Raw genomic sequence first — 20,588 nt, 5'->3', positions numbered from 1 at the left:
CGTTCAGTGTGGAAGAGCTTAAAGAGAGCACACTGAGCTTAATTGGAGCAGCAACAATTTTTAATAAATTTCATGTAATATTTATTAAAATGACAGGATTTTGCTGAATAAATAGTCTAGGTCATGTATTAATTGCATACATATTTTAATATGAACAATTATTATTAACAATATCTATGAAATTATACTTTTCCTTATTGATGTCACACTGAAGCTGTGTGATTTTCATAGTAGTGCACCCTTTAAGCTCACCTTACAATAATATGAAATCTTAAAAAATTACAGCACTGTAAAACGACAGACCAGCAATAAACTGTCAATTTATAATATTATGGATGTAAAAGTACAAGCCAGTAATACCTGTGAAGTAATATGTTAGCGTAGCACACAATCTTATACAGCTAGTCAGCTAACTGTGTTCTGTTCTGTAGCATCTGCGCTATGTTGCTAAAACTGTCTTTTGGATCTAATGTAATTATTTCCCACATCCAAGTTACAGGTTATAATATGCAAAAGTCTGAACATTAATCTCTTAATTTTACAATAAGTAGTGAAACTTACCCAAAATAAAGGCTTAAACATCTAAAAAACGCGCATTTAAGGGGCTCCACTTTTGGTGAAAGTTTTCAGACAGCTTTCAAAATGGCCGCCAGACAATAGGTGTGTTTACATGTACACTTTTTTTGTCATTCCGATTAAAATCATTCCGATTGAAAGATTCGATGAACTGTTTACATGAGACGTTATCTAATCCGATATGGTGTTTACATGTGCCTGTGCTTTCGATTTTAGGATATGCTAATAGCCTACAGTGACAACAAAAACAAGTCACCAGGGAAACGCCCATATTTACCTTAATATTTTTAATATCTGTTTGCACTTGCTTAGAATAAACGGTTAATATTTGAATCCCTTGCGTTCATTCGAGCGCTCAGTCATATGGCCAGAACACGATCATAGAAATCATATGCCCCTCTGTAATGCAGCTCTGAGATTAATTGTACTCTGATACTACAAAGTTGTCCTGTTAAATGGAACAAATACACGATTTCTTACCAAGAGTTGCTGAACAATGAATCAAAGGGGCATTGCTTCATCACAATCGTGTTTTCGTACAACATTCATGGTGTGAGCACGTATAAATTCAAGCAGATCGGAAATTGAATCTGTCATCTATACAAATACAAATGACAAAGGCAAATTTTGGTCAAGCTGTTTATTTTCATTGAGCTACTTTCACTATCATCACTGTGTTGTTTCTAAGCTGAAAAGCAGAAATTGCGCTTCATTTCAGATCTGTTTTTCACTCCGGACATGAGAGCAGATAGTCCGTCACACAGCAAGCGTTCTCCTTTCTAATGTGTTTTTAACTGTATAATTTAAATTTTAACTTTATACCTCCACTATTACCCAGTCTCTACTGTAGTGTCGGTGTCCCCAAATCACAGAAAGTACCGTTGGCGACATCACGCTCACGTTCTGACGACCCGACCTCTGGACGTGATGACGTAGACGCAAAGTAATCGGTTTAAAGTGTTTACATGGCAGGATTTTAATTTTGTTCGGTTTATAGAAAGGTTTATCCCACCCCTCTCAAACCGATTACAATTTCATTCGGTTTGGGCATTTTTATTCCGATTGAGGTGTTTATATGGAGCATTTTCATTCGGATTGGACTTTTAAACAGATTACAATGCTCCATGTAAACGCACCTAGTGTGAACACATGGAGACCCATTCCTCAGAGTGCAATGATCTGATTGACTTGAAATTACAGGAGGTATATAGTAACAAACACATCAACTGGTTAAGACTTCAAATAGGATAATACATTTTTTCTTTTTATAATCTGAGTTCAAATATGGAAGTGTGCTTAATGGGTACGTGAGCTTAATAGGTATGTTTACCCTACTTTAAGATATGTACATGAACACTTGATGCTCAACCTTTGTTTATTAAATTACATCATTAGCCCCTTCATTGATTTTTGGCCGGTTTTGTGTTGTCTACATCTCATTTGTTGCATCTGCATCATAGGCTTCCTTTCCAAAACAGATGCGTTGTCATGGTTACAAAAGGCAATATAAAGCAGAGGTGATGTGAGTGCTGGCAGTAAACAGAGAAGATGGGGCTAGTGTATTAGCATTACCTGTTTTTTTGTTCCCCAAACTCTCACACTTTTATTCAGGAGAGCCTCTTCTTATGTGAGAGCTTTTATCAGGGCTGAATATGCTGAAGTGCTGTTTAGTGTGTGGTGCCATGGCAGCACTTTAGGAACAGCATGTTCTAAAATGATAAATGTCTTTAATAGATGCCTGTTTTTGTTGTTATCAGACATCCACTTATTTATTGTGTTTACATTTACATCAAGGGGTCAAAGTTTGGTTTACTTTGGCTTGCTCACCCCCCGATTGCCTCGACTGTACAATTTTTGTAAGCATTTCCCATTAGGAGGTGGGTGTCATAGAGGGGGCCTCCTTGGTTTTCACCCAAACAGACTTAGAAATCGTATAGACAATAGCGAGAAACATGAAACGCAATAACTCTGATTCAGCTTATCGCAGGTCTGCATTGAAGCATTTCGACGAGGCTTGCAGTGACCAAATGTACCTGGAGGAAGGAGTGTAATGGGCATTATTGCTGTTATCTCTTGCATTGTGTACACAGCGGGGCAGGCCTATAGGAAACCGTGGCAGCCTGTCTGTTCTTTTGTGTGTGGATGCGTCTGAGCTATAGTGCTTGCTTTTAATGTGTTTCACCACTTGATCATCCACACTGCCCTGCTGGAGGTAGATAACAGTGAAAACAGCATGGCTTTAAAACTGGAGCAGGCTAAATTTTGAGAATAGAATCAAAAGTACAAAAATAAAACAAAACAGCTATTACGTCTCCTGCTTATTTTTGAAGTGCATACTAAAGATCAGTGGGTGACTCCAGTGCACATGCTTCCCTCAAACGGTTCAGGTTAAACTCTTCTATTCAATTTGGTGTTTGTCTACATCATCAGTGTAAAATCTGTTCTTTAAATAGAGTGTTTGTGTCTCTTTCTAAGGATGAGTACATGAATCACAGTTATTCTTGAAACGCTAGTCTGTTTCTCTTGATAGTGCTCCTCCATATGAGGATGAATGAGAGGTTTCTTATGTTGCCGCATAGTGATTCACCCACTTCAGATGGCAGGAGTGCGTAGTAAACTGTGATCGCCTTTGAAATGGCTTCGCATTTCTGATCTGTGTTTCTCACTTACTGGAGGTTTTCTATTATGTGAAGGAGCTGAGATTTCTCAGTCAAAATGATAAGAAATGTATCATATATATATATATATTTTTTGTTATCGACTTTTTATTCATTTTTCTACATAACATCACAAAACATCCATTGAACATCCATTCAAAGCAAATAAAACAAAACAACAGACATATAATCAATACTTTAAAAGTCCAGTCAAAAGGAGAGAGAGAGAGAGAGGGGAAAAAAAAGTCATTCCTTTATATAATCATGTTAAAGAAAAAACCTTGCCAAGCATCAATAGTAGAAGGCCATTAATTTGCGCTGTTGTACATTCACAAGTCACTATTTTCAGGAGGCTATGGATCCAATATGTTTTTCCACACATGTGCGGTGTAAACCAGTTCTGTATTATTGTCTTCTTCGCAGCAGAAATTTATCATATATTAATATATTTCGAGGTTTGCAGCATTTGAGAAAGACTGTCAATCAAGTTTAGGGTCGGTAAGATTTTATGTTTTTTAAAAAGTCTTTTATTCTCACCAAGGCGAGAATTTTAATTCACAAAAATCTAACCTTTTGTTGGATAATAAGAATTTAAAATGGGGGGGAAATATCATTATGAAATAAATGTTTTTCTCTAATACACATTGGCCACAATTAACGGCACCCTTTTATTCAATACTTTTTGAAACCTCCATTTGCCAGTTTAGCAGCTCTAAATTTTCTCCTATAATGCCTGATGAGGTTAGAGAACACCTGACAAGAGATCAGAGACCATTCCTTCATCCAGAATCACTCCAGACCCTTTAGATTCACAGCTCCATGTTGGTGCTTCTTCTCTTCAGTTCACCTCACTCATTTTCTACAGGGTTCAGGTCAGAGGACTGCAATGGCCAGCAGAAGCTTGGTTTTGTGCTCATTGACCCATTTTTGTGTTGTTTTTGAGGTTTGTGTTTGGATTATTGTGTGGTTGGAAGATCCAAACACAGCCCATTATAAGATTTCTAACAGAGTCAGTCACTTATTGATTTTTTTATCTGTTGGTATTTGATAGATTCCATGATGCCATGTGTCTAAACAAGATATCCAGGACCTCCAGCAGAAATATAGGCCCACAACATCAAAAATACAGCAGTATATTTCATTCTGCACATGGGGTACTTTTTATCCCTGTGTTCACCAAACCCATCTTGAGTGTTTGCTGCTAAAAAGCTCATTTTTTAGTTTCATCTGACCATAGAAGCCAGTCCCATTTGAAGTTCCAGTCGTGTCTGATAACTGAATATGCTGGAGTTTGTTTTTGGATGAGCTAGGAGAATTTTTCTTGAAACCCTCCCAAACAACATGTGGTGATGTAGCTGCTGTTTGACAATTTTTTTTAAAGGTTTTCTGACCCCGAGACTCAACTATTTTCTGCAATTCTCCAGCTGTGGTCCTTGGAGAGTCTTTAGCCACTCAAACTCTCCTTCTCACCATGCATTAGGACGATATAGACACATGTCCTCTCCAGGCAGTTTCGTAACATTTTATGTTGATTGGAAATACTTAATTATTGCCCTGATGGTGGAAATGGGAATTTTCACTGCTCTAGCTCTTTTCTTAAAGCCACTTCACTAATTTGTGAAGCTCAGTTATCTTTTGCTGCACATCAGAAATATATTCTTTGGTTTTTCTCATTGTGATGGATGATTAAGGGAATTTGGGCTTTGTTTTCCCTCCTATTTATATTTCTGTGAAACAGGAATGAATCCATGGCTGGATAATTTCATGTTCATAATCACCCTGGAGTGCTCAAAATTGTGAATATGAATATACATCAGGATATTTTACTCATAATAATTTCTAGGGGTACCAATAATTGTGTCCAACGTGTTTAGAGAAAAACATTTATTTCATAATGATATTTCCCCCTATTTTAAATTCTTATTATCCAATGAAAGGTTAAATTTTTGTGATATTTTTTTTTTTAATAAAAGATCAAAAGGATTAACAATGCAGATTCATTTTCACAGCCGCCTTTGATCATATTTACCAAGGGTGCCAATATTTTTGGCCATGACTGTATATATATATATATATATACACACACACACAGTATATCACAGAAGTAAGTACACCTCTCACATTTTTGTAAATATTTTATTATATCTTTTCATGTGACAACACTGATGAAATGACACTTTGCTACAATGTAAAGTAGTGAGTGTACAGCTTGTATAACAGTGTAAATTTGCTGTCCCCTCAAAATAACTCAACACACAGCCGTTAATGTCTAAACCGCTGGCCACAAAAGTGAGTACACCCCTAAGTGAAAATGTCCAAATTGGGCCCAATTAGCCATTTTCTCTTCCCGGTGTCATGTGACTCGTTAGTGTTACAAGGTCTCAGGTGTGAATGGGGAGCAGGTGTGTTAAATTTGGTGTTATCGCTCTCACTCTCTCATACTGGTCACTGGAAGTTCAACATGGCACCACATGGTAAAGAACTCTCTGAGGATCTGAAAAAAATAATTGTTGCTCTACATAAAGATGGCGTAGGCTATAAGAAGATTGCCAAGACCCTGAAAATGAGCTGCAGCATGGTGGCCAAAACCATACAGCGGTTTAACAGGACAGGTTCCACTGAGAACAGGCCTCGCCATGGTCTACCAAAGAAATTGAGTGCACGTGCTCAGCGTCATATCCAGAGGTTGTGTTTGGGAAATAGACGTATGAGTGCTGCCAGCATTGCTGCAGAGGTTGAAGGGGTGGGGGGTCAGCCTGTCAGTGCTCAGACCATACGCTGCACACTGCATCAAATTGGTTCCTGCATCAGTTCATTGAGGGAACCATGAATGCCAACATGTACTGTGACATACTGAAGCAGAGCATGATCCCCTCCCTTCAGAGACTGGGCCGCAGGATAGTATTCCAACATGATAACGACCCCAAACACTTGCTAAAAAAGCTGAGGGTAAAGGTGAAGGACTGGCCAAGCATGTCTCCAGACCTAAACCCTATTGAGCATCTGTGGGGCATCCTCAACCGGAAGGTGGAGGAGCGCAAGGTCTCTTAACATCCACCAGCTCCGTGATGTCGTTATGGAGGAGTGGAAGAGGACTCCAGTGGCAACTTGTGAAGCTCTGGTGAACTCCATGCCCAAGAGGGTTAAGGCAGTGCTGGAAAATAGTGGTGGCCACACAAAATATTGACACTTTGGGCCCAATTTGGACATTTTCACTTAGGGGTGTACTCACTTTTGTGGCCAGCGGTTTAGACATTAATGGCTGTGTGTTGAGTTATTTTGAGGGGACAGCAAATGTACACTGTTATACAAGCTGTACACTCACTACTTTACATTGTAGCAAAGTGTCATTTCTTCAGTGTTGTCACATGAAAAGATATAATAAAATATTTACAAAAATGTGAGGGGTGTACTAACTTCTGTGAGATACTGTGTATATATATATATATATATATATATATATATATATATATATATTGAGATATCATGTCTGTTGTTCATAATATTTACAGATTTTTAGTATTTGCAGTCTATGTTTTTACTTTTACTTCTATTATAGCAGAGAGGAAATAGGAATTAGAAGTAGAAAGGGCAGAAATTCTCAAAATAAATTGTTCAAATTTTCATTTTTAAAACAGACCAGAGAATGGCGCACTAGTCATACCCCACAGATATATTAATATAGTATGATGTTGGCTCTAATATAATGTGATGCAATCCCCCCACCCCCCAAGTGATGGCAGCTGCTTATAGATTTCCGAGGCAATGGAATGAAACATTGTTTTTTTTTTTTTTTTTGTCAATCATATTCCCATCGCACCATCATTCTACACAAACACACACAGTTATGAGGAGTGTGTGCTACTCTATAATATGTGCTGACTGTGGCTAGTGGCACTTATTGTACCTTTCACAGCTGTATCCGCACATTTCACACATGCTGATTTACAGCACGTCAGCCATTACTGCCAATTCAAGACTGTTTTAGTGACAAACGGATGAAAAATGTTGCGTGAATGTGTCAGGTCTGTAAAACTGACATTGTGTGTGTGTGTGTGTGTGTGTGTGTGTGTGTGTGTGTCTGCAGGGCTCTGTTTGACTATGAGAGGGCAAAGGATAGTGGTCTGCCCAGTCAAGGGCTCAGTTTCCGATATGGAGACATCCTCCATGTCATCAATGCATCTGATGATGAGTGGTGGCAGGCCAGGAGAGTGACGCCTGAAGGGGACAGTGAGGAGATGGGCGTCATCCCCAGCAAAAGGAGGTGAGTTTCATGCTGAATCACCTACACAACTAAAAACAGCCTGTGACCAGTGTAGATTTATTACCACCTTTTTAAGCATTTTGTGCAACCATTAGTAAATTAATAACCACAAACCACATCCAACCTTACCTTTTTAATAAGAGCTGTCAATAAATGTAAAAATACGATCAAATTAATTGATAAACTAAGCTATAAAATTAATCTCAATAAATTGCATATATCAATATTTAGTTAGTACAGCCACCTAAATTGTGTTCATTAATTCTTAAAAAAAGACGTAACATGAGTGCCCCCTTTTTAAGGTAGAGTGTCAAGTTAATATTTTTCTGAACTGTATTTTTTTAATACAATTAATTGTTCTAAATTAACATGTGACAGCCCTAGTTCTAATTGTTACCCTACTGCCCTATATTTAAGTTTGCTCTTTAAAGGGAACATAAAATGGAAAACTGAATTTTCTTTCCTCTTCAGATATGAGAGAATTGAATATACCATGTGAATAATAAGCAGCAAAAATGGGTCATTCATTAATATTAACCTATCACATTCTTGTCTATTAATTCCTAATCTGTATTTACATAAAGAAGTCTTAAATGTAAAGCAGCAACATTCTGTTTGATTTGACATATCAGGAAAAAAAAAATGTTCATGTAAAACAAAATTAGAACAAGAAACAGATTATGGTAAGAATTTTTTTTTCTTTATGTTTTTGAAAGAAGTCTTTTAAAGGGTTAGTTCGCCCAAAAATTCTGTCATTAATTATTCACCCTTTAAGTTCACCAAGGCTGCATTTGTTTAATCAAAATTATAGAGAAATATATAATATTGTGAATTTGCAATTTAAAATTATATTTAAATATATTTTAAGATTTAATTTATTCCTGTGATAGCAATTCAGTCATTACTTTAGTCTTTAGTGTCTCATGATCCTTCAAAAATCATTCTAATATGCTGATTTGGTGCTTGAGAACCAATTCTTATTATTATCTGTTTTTGTGCTGCTTAATATTTTTGTGGAAATTGTAGGAATGTAGTATAAGTATATTTGTGTAGAACATTTCACTGACTTTGTCTCTATTACTGTGGCAGGGTGGAGAGAAAAGAGAGAGCTCGTCTGAAGACAGTTAAATTCAACGCAAAACCCGGTAGCCTCGATTCTAAAGGGGTAAGTTTTCTATTTGTTGAGTGATTGCCTTTAAAATGATTTTATCAGTGCCAACATCCCAAATTCTGTTCACCCAAGTTTTCAGGTGTTAGCAGGAAGCGCCCAATGATTTAATGACAGTTTAGAGACAGTTCGCCAGCAGCCCCTGTTGTGTCTCTTCACTCATCTAGTGTAATATTTGTCTGTCTCTTCCCTTTCTTCACTTCTATCCGGTTTAGTTTCTGTCGTGCAATGTCATCTTGAATTTATTTTCCCATTTCAAGTTGTGCTGGTGGGTCATTGAGTGAAAGTGTGTGTGTGAGACTCTGTCCTTCTGCCGCAGTGTGACAGCTCACTCTGAGCTCTCAGACTCAGTACTGCAGCGCAGCTCACAGAAGCAGCTTCAATATTACGTTTGTACATAAATGTGTCTTTTGTGAGATCAGTATGGTAAGGTCATCTATAGTAAGTATTTCTTGTGTTTGTGTTTGAGAGGTGAACTGAATAAAACTGAAAGATGTAGGGTGTGTTTTAGTTCGGCACACAACTGCAGCGCCGTTCAGATTTTTAGCCATATGATTCCCGCTAGTATCCATAGCAACATTGCAGTCGGGCCTGCAAATTTCCCCTGCTTTCTTGTCTCTTGTTTCTCTTTCTTTTTTCTCTCTCCCTCAGTCTTTTGAAGATGGGGGAGGGGTGGGGGTGTTGGCACTGATGGATTACTTGAGGATTTTGTTGTGTGCTTCTGTCTTGTGTTAAGATGCACCAACTTGTATATGTATCATTTCAGGTTTATGGCTCATAGGATTTCAGTGTTGATTGAAAATGCATTGATTATAGGATTGTTTATGTGCATTATAATAGTGAGGATTAGCGTAGTTATGAATATTCCCTTTAATCACTATCAGGGGTGCAATTGGTTTCATTCATACACTGTGCTAAAATAATAAAATAGACAAAAAACACAAAAATACACACAAAAGCACTCAAATTAAAATAATATATTTATTTTATTGCTAAACATTTATCTGTGAATCTATTTAAGAAATGTATGGGTTATATTTTACTCCAAGATCATAAGAAATATTTATTTTGTTAATGTTTAAAGACATTTAAGCCTATTTTTAGAACCATTGACATTCTTGATAATTAAGCATAAAAATTCAGATTTTCATTATTGTTATGTAGAAAAAAAATCTAACACCATGTCCTAACTACACGCGATGCCGCGACGCGAGATAAAAGGTATCTTTTCTATGTTAATCAGAGGTTTCGTCTAAATTAAAGCAATAAGCCCCAAGAAGCCGTGGTTTACAGTGAATTTCCGCTTCGCGTCGTGCCCCTTAGCTGTTATAAATTCACTGTAAACCACGGCTTCACGGGGCTTATTGCTTTTATAAAACGGTTATTCCATATACATAGTAAGGTTTCACAGAATAAAACAGGGCAAATAAAGTGTAATTATATTAATAAAAACATTATTCTTCCACCAAACAATGTAGTTCCTCAGAAACAGTTGTGGTTACAACAAAGTGGTTGCCAAGCAACACACAGATGTAAACAAAGGTGTATGTTTGTAGTGTAATGTACAACAAGTTCGAACACGGCTCAACCAATCAGAATCAAGGACCGGAACTATCCATTTTATAATACTAATTTACAAACGGTTTCTATTTCCGCAGCGTCGTGGCTGGAACAACAACATACAAACTATATGACAGTAGATAATCTCAGGTGATTATGTGCTTTATTCAAAGTTAAACGTGTCTAATATGAGTTTAAATATCATTTTGCGTGACCATATAGACATACTGAAAGCAACAACAGATAGTTTACCTCAGATCTTGAAAATAAATTAAAGCAAATATGTATGTTAAAACTGTGAACTTATTGTGAACCAACGAACCACACTTCTGATTGGCTGTGATATTTGATTGATTCTGTCACGTCGCGTCTGGTGTGGACACACAGATTGCTTGTCGCTGGAATCTTGTCGCATTGTGTGTATTTTTTTTTATTAAAGCATTAATTAAATTCAGTAAAAAAAAAAAAAAACTACTATGATGTTTACATACAACCTAAACCTAAAAATTCAACTTTTTTTGTTGTTTGTTTCCAATATGGTTTTGCTTTACAGAAATGAGTGTTGGATGGAAAGTAATTTCAATAACATTTCATAATGAAAAAAAATAAAATAAAAAAATAAAATGTGTGTATATATATATATATATATATATATATATATATATATATGGTCCTTAAATAGGCTTGATGTAATATAATTCATATTCATATAATTTTATATATTTTTTTTTTCTTTGAATTTTGGGGTAAAGGATGATCTTGACATGTTCTAGTTTGGTTTCACCATCACAGATTGTAATTTATCAGGAAAATTACATTCATATCAGGCAGCGTATTGACCTCAGGTTTACCAAATCAGCTAGAAAATCACATTTAAAATCACCTCAGTCAAATATATGTTACCTCATTTATTTTTCTTTGCATTTCATAAACTTTTTAAAAACAATTCACCTTCAGAGCATCAAAATGCTACACACAAGCAGCGCAGATTTTGCCCATTTGATCAGCATGGCACCTCTCCTGCATGCTTGTTTCTTTTTTTTTTTTTTTTAAGTCCCATTTGCCTTTGCATGGCACTAAACAAGCTTCAGTTGGTCTTTTGTTTATCATTGTTTATCTCCCTTGTATGTTCATTCCTATTGATCATGTTTTAATTTGAATACATTTGAGCTGTCTGAAAACAGCTCAGGTGCTGTGACGTCATGGACAGCAGGGTTTGGATCAGCCTTCACAACAAACAAAGATCACCTATTCAGGATCATCCAAGCGCCTTTGGTTCAAGCCCAGAATAATGTAATTAGTTCAGTACAAATAAAAGCGTATTTAATACGAGTGAATTGCTAATTTGACAAACCAATTGGATGTTTGGTTGTTTCCTAGCTGCTGTCCCTCACGTCCAGCTCCGGTCGTTGTGTTGTTTTTGTCAGCATGATTGTGACAGCGTTTAGAGCCCCCTGTTTGCACCATGCTCTCTCTCCGCACAGTCATTCAGTGAAAAACGTAGAAAGAACTTCATCTTTTCACGCAAGTTCCCTTTCTACAAGAACAAGGACGCCGATGAGCAAGACGGCAGTGACTCGGAAAGTAAGTAGCCACAAACGCACGTGCACTCTCACACGTAGGTACATGAAAACAGCACGCGCTCACACAAACGCATCCTCGGGGTGGGTTGAGAGGTCTAGGTGTGTGTAGGTAGCTCCAGGAAGCCCATGTCCTCCTTCTTCTGCTGGCGTTACTGGCCGCCCCACCAACAACCTTACTGTCTCTCTCTTCCTCTGTCTCTCTGTCTCCCATCCTCTTTCATTCTCTCTGATCGGCTGTGTGGTGTAGGACATCTCTGGAATAGGGGAGGACGGGTACGGAGCAAAGACACTGAGTAAGTGTGTTAAGGAATGGACCCAATACCCCTCTCCTAAGCACATATGTAACATTTCAGTTCAGATTTTTTCTTTTCTGTTGCGTCGTCCTAGCCGTCTCCAACAACCACAGGCCTGTCTGCATGTCAGAATACTAATGTACGTTGGTCCACAGGTTGGAATGTTGTAGGGATTCCTGCATTACCATCCTTAGGTTTATGTGGTAGCTAAAATGTTGCATGAACATAACATATCAGAATAGTTGTCAGATGCTGTTTGTTTAGTTTGTATGTCCAGAATGTTGTGCTATTTTCTATGTAAGCTTGAACCTCTATGTAAGGTAACTGTGACTTTTTATCTTACAATTCAGACTTTTTTTACACAGTCCTTAGAAAAGTCAGAATTGTGAGATAGAAAGCAGCAATTACCTTGTAGTATTTTTTTGTTTCATGGAGATAAAAAAAAAAAAAAACAGAACTGCGAGATGTAAACTCAAAATTCAGGGAAAAAAAGTCATTTAGGGACGGGTAAATAATAAATACTGATTATCAGACATGATTCAGAACAAATCAGAATATACAGTTCTGCTTATTGCAATCTAGGTTACAATCTAGTCTTTTGTGTTTGTCTTTTATGATGTCTCTGCAGTGCTGTGCCAAATGTCGTCTTGTGTTTTTGACAGTGTTTTTATGTTTTCATTTAGCCAAAACAATTATTGAAATATGGTTTTAAGGGAATACACATCAGTCAAACTGAATATTTAACATTATTCTCAATGAATTAATATGTATTTGTGCCAAGATACAATACATAGAGAGGGGAAGAGATAGGGCCAAAGAAAACAAAGCCGATATATAAGATCAGAATAGAGGAAATTTCTTTTGTGTTTATCTCTCTTCCTCGGTACTGGGTCCCTAATTTAATATCCTTTGTCTAATTTTATTTTATGCTTGAAACTCAAGTCAAATTTTGTCCAATACAACCAATTTAGACTGTCAAAGTTTATAACAAGCCCTTGATAATAATCTTCAACAGCCTTGAAAACTCGAACGCACTGCTATAAAAAAAGTTATCGAGAGTAACCTGATGAACTCGGGTCAGTTTTGTTGGAGATGTAGTACTGTACTCCAGCTCCGAAACGTTAGCTGTCAGGTTTTGTACTCATCTTGAGAGTGGCAGGTTTCCAGACTGAGTGTGAATTCAGAGCTCTCTGGATGAGATTGTCACTTTGGACAGATTAGGTTTTGCTGTGTAATTGTCATATTGCATGATGCTCTTCTAGACAGTCATCGTCAACATAATGAAAGATGACTTGTTTGTTTCCCCCTTGGCCGGTAAACAGGATCTGAGGCTTTTATTTAATTTATTTTGGAAATGGACTCACTTGATAACACACTGATGAAAAATGATATGTGCTGTCAGAAAGAATCATTTACAGTTTGTTTGCTGTAACATGCAGAAAGATACAAGTTTTAGCCATAAACATTTCAGTGTTATATTTCAGCAAACTTTTCATTAATGAATATGAATATATGCACTACTGTTTGCGGTCAGTTTTATTTTTTATTTTAATTTTTTTAATGAATGACGCAAGGATGCATTAAATTGATTAACGATTACAGTAAAGACATTTCTAATATTAAAATGCATTACAGTTTCCACAAAATTATTAAGCAGCACAACATTACTGATTTGGAACATTATGTATAACCATGCATAATGTGAGACTTAACTCGCAATAATATTTTTTCATTTGAGTCTGGTGCTAACAATAGAGCTCCACTCTAATCAGCATAAAATTAGCACATTTAAATATTAGTTAAAAGAATTGTTTTTAAATCTACATTTTATTCATACTATAAAGTGTTGAATAAAATGTTCATTCATAGTCAACATTTTTCTCACCTCATCTGCTTGAATTGGATCAGTAATATAAACATGCAGTGTTGCCTTTAGAATTTGGCCAAACAAGAAATATTAAGAGGCAGCAAAGTTAAGTTAATTGCCTACCTTTTGAAGCAGCTTTTTTGTTGTGAGTCTGCATATGATGCCTTAAAATTCTGCCTCTGTGGGCAGTTCATTAGGTTGGCGAACAGCACTTCAGAGTGTGCTTTGTGTTTGTAAGGCTTTAAATGGACATAATCCATTCTGTTTATGGCAATAGCTACACAAATAGAGGCCTACTAAATTGTTCTGGGTAAGAGCGGAGCACTACACAAAACTGATTCATTCTCTATAGTTTAATGTTACCACTGCCAATGAAAGTGGAAAATGGAAGCTCTGGCTCAGGATAACATGCAATCCTATCTGGGTTTGAATCGATGGATAATAACCATATTGTGTTCCTGCGGCAGCCTGCTTCTGTTCGTCCCAGGGCTAAAAATAAACTCCTCTGGCTCTCCAAGTCCCTGTGTGCGCAGACCACCTCACAACTAGCGTCACTTTGGACTTGCGTTTCCATAATTGGACTATTATATTCAATTAGTATTGCCACTGTTTCAAACTTCAGTCTCATCCATGATTAAATTGCTTTTCTGTTGTCCATCATTGTCCCAAAGCCTTTCTGACGAACCCTTTAATCTCCCAAATGAGCACTAACTCGATTTTGCCACTGTTTTTCATTTTTCTCTTTTTTAATACAAATGTCCTTGTCAACAAGTACATAATGACATTACATGCTCAGTAACTCATTTACACATCCACTTGAGCCGTGCTCTGAGATGAGAGACCTTGGTGAAGGGCACACCAAATGTGGCCATCACGATCGCCGAATCCTATCATAAGCACCCACCCCACTGAGCATGTTTTTCTGTTCTGTTTCCAGGGAGTCAAGAGGAACTGATCCTCTCGTATGAACCCGTCATCAGACAAGAGAGTAAGTGCCTCTCCACTGTCTCTCATGCTTGAACTGTATGACGTTCACAGTAAGTGTAAATAGATTACGTGATTGCTGTTCAATTTGATTTTCCGTGTCTGTATTATGTGTTTGAACAGTTCATTATGCCAGACCGGTTATAATCTTGGGGCCCATGAAGGACAGAATCAACGATGACCTCATCTCTGAGTTCCCGGACAAGTTTGGGTCATGTGTGCCACGTAAGTACCCTACAGAGATCTTGTGGTTAGATTATCAGATAAACTAGACTTCTTAATGGATCTTCCATTTATTATTCATTATTCATCTTTAGTTTGCACAGATTAACCTTCGGTAGAGGCTTACTCGACCAAAGTTGAGCAAAACTGAGCAATAGTGTACTGTGTTATTCTCACTTGTGCCGTTATGAATTTCAATCAGAGTGTTAGAAAAACCTCCGGCCAGGGTAGTTTGTAATTATATCCAGTAGTCTTGGGGGTTTTTAAGCCTTTGTGCTGATAGCAGTTCTGGTGGGGTTCATCAAAATGAGATGGTAAGGTGAGTGGCGTGGTGTTCCCTACTGTCCCAGAGTGCTTGTTGTGCAGTTCCTGAAACTCATTTCATTGTGTTGTGACTATTAAATCGTTTATTTCAAGGTCTGCTGATTAACAAACTTAAACTAGGTCACTAGTTAGCGATGTTTTTAGAAGTCACAAGTGGTCTAAAGAGTAAATAAAAAAAAAAAGGACATGGAGCAAACCTTGAAAGTAACCCTTCGTAATACGTGATTTGTAAGATTTGTTTTTGTTTTCTAATTTTCCTAAGTTTTGTGTTTATTGGGAAAGAGCTTTGTTGGCTTGTGCTACACGAATTAGCCAAAATACTAAGGAGATCTTCATCTCAGATTAAAAATCCCATATCATTCTGAGAGTTTGCTGGTAAGTGCCACAAAGCTCTTTCGTGTTTTACATCTTAAACATTTTATTTGTTTGTTTTTCAGTTTTTCAGACTTTTATTTAACCGTTTTTTGTTTGTTCATAATTTTAAAAAAGCGGCTAACAGTTCTGGTCAAGAAGGTAAGTGAGAATATTAGTCTGCAATGAGCAAGATGAGTAGAAAATGTAATAGTCCTTCCCTGTAGTATACAGTTCATCCAGTCAGTGGGAACTATGGGTATTTCTGCTTAGATCACTGCTGCTATTCTATCTTTTAGAATGTCACCCCGAAAGATAGACCTATAATAGTTTATTTGTAATTTGACGTAGATTTGTCCTCCGTTCTCTGACAGTTTAAGGTATTTCTCATGAATGAGTATGTAAATAATTATAACGATGATGATTTTTATGTGTTTTAGAACCGAGTACCCAAGTCTTATAAAACTAAAGCCTGGTTCTTTTTTAACCAATTCCAGATACTACCAGACCAAAGCGGGATTATGAAGTGGACGGGAGAGATTATCACTTTGTGACCTCACGAGAGCAGATGGAGAAAGACATCCAAGAGCACAAATTCATCGAGGCTGGACAGTACAATGACAATCTGTATGGAACCAGTGTCCAGTCTGTCAAATACGTGGCTGAGAGGGTCAGTACTTGCTGTGGTTTTACAACCATAACATTGCCATTAAGTCTGCTCACTTCCTTGCTATTATTATGCATATGTTGTGGTTTATGATTATTTGAAATGCTTTTAAAGCACTTTGAATTACCATTGTGAATGAAATGTGATATATATATATATAAATAAGCTTGCCTTGCCTAACGTAGATTTTTCAATTTGGAACGTGTAGCTAGTTTAGCATGAGTCAAACTCAATGTTAGGGGCCATTATTCACAAGACTTGTCCTTGCTGAACTTTTTAACTTTACAGCACTTGTCTTTGAATGTGTCTTTTGTGAGCGGCCCCTTACTCTACTGTTCAGCTTCCCGGCATTTAGCAAGCTTTTTGCTTTTCTAGGGAAAGCACTGCATACTTGATGTGTCTGGGAATGCTATAAAACGACTACAAGTAGCACAACTCTACCCCATTGCCATCTTTATAAAGCCTAGATCTATCGAGTCCTTAATGTAAGTTTTCCACACATCTCTATGATGACAATAAATAATACAAATTCGTCTGTGCTCAGACTCAGTGACTTCTAAAACCTGTGCGTTTCAGGGAGATGAATAAGAGGTTGACGGAGGAACAGGCCAAAAAGACGTACGACCGTGCCATGAAACTAGAGCAGGAGTTCGGCGAGTACTTCACAGGTAACAGAAACATTTCTAATCCACCCAGAGGACCTGAGTGGCGCCTTTATGCTCAGATATCACCTCATTTGCATATTCTGATAGTCTCTTGCATATGCATTACCTCAGAGGCCGACCACTGCGGCCTGTTACATCCATCATGTTTGACAGCAGAGCCATGGAGCTGATGGTCTCCCCTGAGTGAAACATGTCAAATTTCTCTTGAAATTTGCATTAGCTTGACCCCCGTGAGTCTGTATGGAGAATTATGAAAAAGCGTGCAGCGACATGATGATTCATTTGAGGATATTTTGAACCCATGTGACTATGCTGCTTCATATATATATATATATTTTTTTTTTTTTTTTTTTATTCCGCTGCTCTGCATCTGCAGCAAAGCTCCCGGAAGACATTTAAAAAGTGCATTGCCTTGCTAATAATGCTGTGTACTTAAATAGAAGACCTATTTTTCTTATCAGAAAAACAGAAGTGATATTTTTAAATGAAAAGGCTGTGTTTTTGTTGCTTTGTTAGATGTTCTGTTGCTGGGTAAAATGGCTATTCTTACAATTTATGCAGAAGAATCCACGAACAATAAAGTGGCTAATGAGCCATTAAGTTAAAAAAGAATCATTATGAAGCTGTCATCAGGGTTTCTTACTTCTTGTGGTGCAAAATGAAAAAGACGTTGAGAATCTTTTAACATCAGCTCTTTCTCTTTTTCTTTCAGCGCTGGTTCAAGGGGACACACTAGAGGACATTTATAACCAGTGTAAGATGGTGATAGAGGAACAGTCTGGACCTTACATCTGGATTCCCTCAAAAGAAAAACTATAAAAAAAATCACCTTACCCTGGCAGGGACCTTGGACTGGGAAAAACACACATAGGAATAATTTGTAATATAATATAAATTATTATTATGGCAATGTTTATTGTTAACTCTTACAGTGATTTTTTTTTTTCTCCGTTTGTTTGTTTGTTTGTTTTACGTTGCATTTTTCACTTTCAATATGAATGTTCCTGAATGTACACCACAAAGTGTTAGAAGCATTTTTGGTCTCAACAAAAAAGTGGACTCTTTGTTTGTATATTTATTGGTTAGCTTTTTAATTTAAGGAAAAAAAGAAACAAAATTTAGCGCTGAGTATTCTTCTTCAAACAATCTTCGGTTGGGATTTCGAGCAGAAGGTCAAAGTAGGTCAGATCATCACAGATGATTTCCACACACCATCATCACCTCCAAGAAGAAAAAAAAAACCCTATGTTGATATCAGCTTTCTTCACTTTTCACCCAATCAGTTGGTTTCACACCTCCCAGACTCATTTCACAAACTCAGCATCTATGCACTCCTGTGGCTAACAACACACACATTGACTGTGTTATTTTTGTTGTATTATTTTATTTTGTACAGACATCCACTTGGTTGGAAAATTTAGTTCCATTTGTACATTATTTCAGAAAAGAATCTTGTGGGTTTTAAGATGCTTTAGTGTAAATGGATAAGCGGATTCGACTAGCTGTAGGAAATATGACACTATATTTTGCTATTTATATTGAGAGAGAACACAACAGCACAGAAATTATTTATAAAGATGATATATATAACGTTGTCTAAAAATCATTTTGGAAAAGAGATTTTACTGGTACTGGTGTATCATAATGTGTCGTTGCTGTTGTGTCGGTGAGAATGAAAGGTAATGAGTGCTTGTTTTCCCTGAACAAAACTCCGTTATCCGTCCAGTTCCGGAATCCGCTCATTCTAAACCGACTGTGAGTTCTGAAATTCTTGGAACTCGAATTTAATTGGCTGAGGATTCTACTGAATGTGAATTGAGTGCGTTTCAGCTTTGTTCAGTTAACAGGAAGGAGCCTGATGTTTGTGAATCATTCGTTAAAGAGTTGTTTGGCCTCCCTAAAGCACCCTCTAAGTGTTTACAGTACCTCAACTACAGAGAGAAATGAGGGCAAAAGGGACTAGGTCTGCAAACGGTCCTGTGTTAAAAGCTTTTACGTAAATGTAGTGGATCATTTAGTTTGTTTTTTTTTTCTTTACATTTTGGCATGCTTTACACTTGTGAACATGACCTTGGCTTCCTGTCCACACATTCATGCTGCATACCTTTGTCATTGTGCCCTTTCCATGTATAGATGAGAGATATTCCCGTCCTTCTACATTAATAGTAAAGCTCTCGCCATTCGTGGAAACTACAAATGCCAAAAGCCATTAACTCTGCTCACTCGTTTCGAATGCGGGGGGAATTATTTGTTGCAATATGTATTTGGGAGATGATACAGCACGGTTCTGTGGCAAGAGTCTTTTGACCTACTGGTCACCACTTGCCTTAAAAAAAGGGAAGAGGCTTTTCGGGCCAGATAGACATTTTTTACGCTTTCTTGAAGACTGAGCACTTTTGTATATTTGAGAACTTATTCACAGATTGTGTTCAACCAGATGGTGGACACAGAGGGGGATTTTTCAGAAGAGAGAGACTGAATATCACAGCGAAGCTCTTAATGGTGTAATATGAAATTTCTTTGAATAACAATAGATAATGTATATGTTATTATGACAATGTAAACCATGGATGGCATCAGTGACTATCAGAATATAAATTGAACATTTTAAATGCTGTGAAATTATTTTCTTCTCTTCTACAGGTGTAGTTTTTCTCCTTATTCAATGTGATTGTTCTATCATCTGTAGCATATCATTTTATTAATTTAGTAATGTACACAATGGATCATGAAAGCATCTCACAGGATTTTAGGTACCCTTTATGTTAAAAATATTTGCATTTAAATCTATTGGTATTATTAGGTAATCTAAAGTGAATCTCAAATACTGATGCTGTAGCTTTAAGGAAAATCTAAACCCTGCAGATTGTATGCACTTGTATGAGGCTCTTCAGAGTTTTATGGTGCTCATAGTCTGATTTGGTCCATTAATTCCAAGTGAATGTTCAGCTTAGTCAAACGTGCTGAAATGGGGTTGTTTTTGTCTCAGGGTTGCCAGATAGGGCTTAATCACTGATATTAAACCTTCAAATCAGAGTGCATCTGTTTATCACAGAAATCTCAAATGTTTTATTCCTGATACCTGCATTGCATTTAGTCTATTCCTTTTTTTCTGGAGCGTCTGTGTCTGACGAGTTTGCTTTGTGATTTATTTGTCCCCAAACGAGCGATGCAAATTATTTTCCACACATTGTTTTTTTTTTTTCTGAATCCCAAATGACGTGCAATTTTGTATATAAATATCTGTTTGCACTTATTGTAGTTGTATAGGAGATCTTTAATTAACACTGTCCCCCAAACCTCTCTGTTTTTTCTATTTATATCACAGGAGATTAAAGTTAAATTATTAAACATTTACATCCCCCTTCTGTTTGTAGTTATCATTTCCCAGCATTCCATAGGTGTAA

At 37.0% G+C, this 20,588-nt stretch overlaps 1 protein-coding gene across 36 annotated transcripts in view; it reads left to right on the top strand.

Moving 5' to 3' along the window:
• dlg2 (discs, large homolog 2 (Drosophila)) overlaps positions 1-20,538 on the top strand; it is a 223,840-nt gene extending 203,302 nt beyond the window's left edge. For 28 of the 36 annotated variants that reach the window (XM_058788913.1, XM_058788912.1, XM_058788919.1 and 25 more), the window contains 9 exons: positions 7,321-7,497; positions 8,587-8,662; positions 11,710-11,809; positions 14,906-14,956; positions 15,076-15,177; positions 16,347-16,519; positions 16,892-17,001; positions 17,093-17,184; positions 17,894-20,538. In XM_058788913.1, the coding sequence (XP_058644896.1) occupies positions 7,321-7,497; positions 8,587-8,662; positions 11,710-11,809; positions 14,906-14,956; positions 15,076-15,177; positions 16,347-16,519; positions 16,892-17,001; positions 17,093-17,184; positions 17,894-18,000 (988 nt within the window). In that variant the 3' untranslated portion in view covers positions 18,001-20,538. Of the gene's footprint in view, positions 1-7,320; positions 7,498-8,586; positions 8,663-11,709; positions 11,810-12,055; positions 12,102-14,905; positions 14,957-15,075; positions 15,178-16,346; positions 16,520-16,891; positions 17,002-17,092; positions 17,185-17,893 lie in introns of those variants that run through there. The other 8 variants (XM_058788915.1, XM_058788920.1, XM_058788946.1 and 5 more) reach the window with 4 other exon arrangements.
• Positions 20,539-20,588: the final 50 nt, after the last annotated feature.

The sequence above is a fragment of the Onychostoma macrolepis genome, chromosome 10 (assembly GCF_012432095.1).
Source record: "Onychostoma macrolepis isolate SWU-2019 chromosome 10, ASM1243209v1, whole genome shotgun sequence".
NCBI lineage: Eukaryota > Metazoa > Chordata > Actinopteri > Cypriniformes > Cyprinidae > Onychostoma > Onychostoma macrolepis.
The sequence above is the reverse complement of the archived record's forward strand: the minus strand, read 5'-3'. Positions and strand labels throughout refer to the sequence as shown.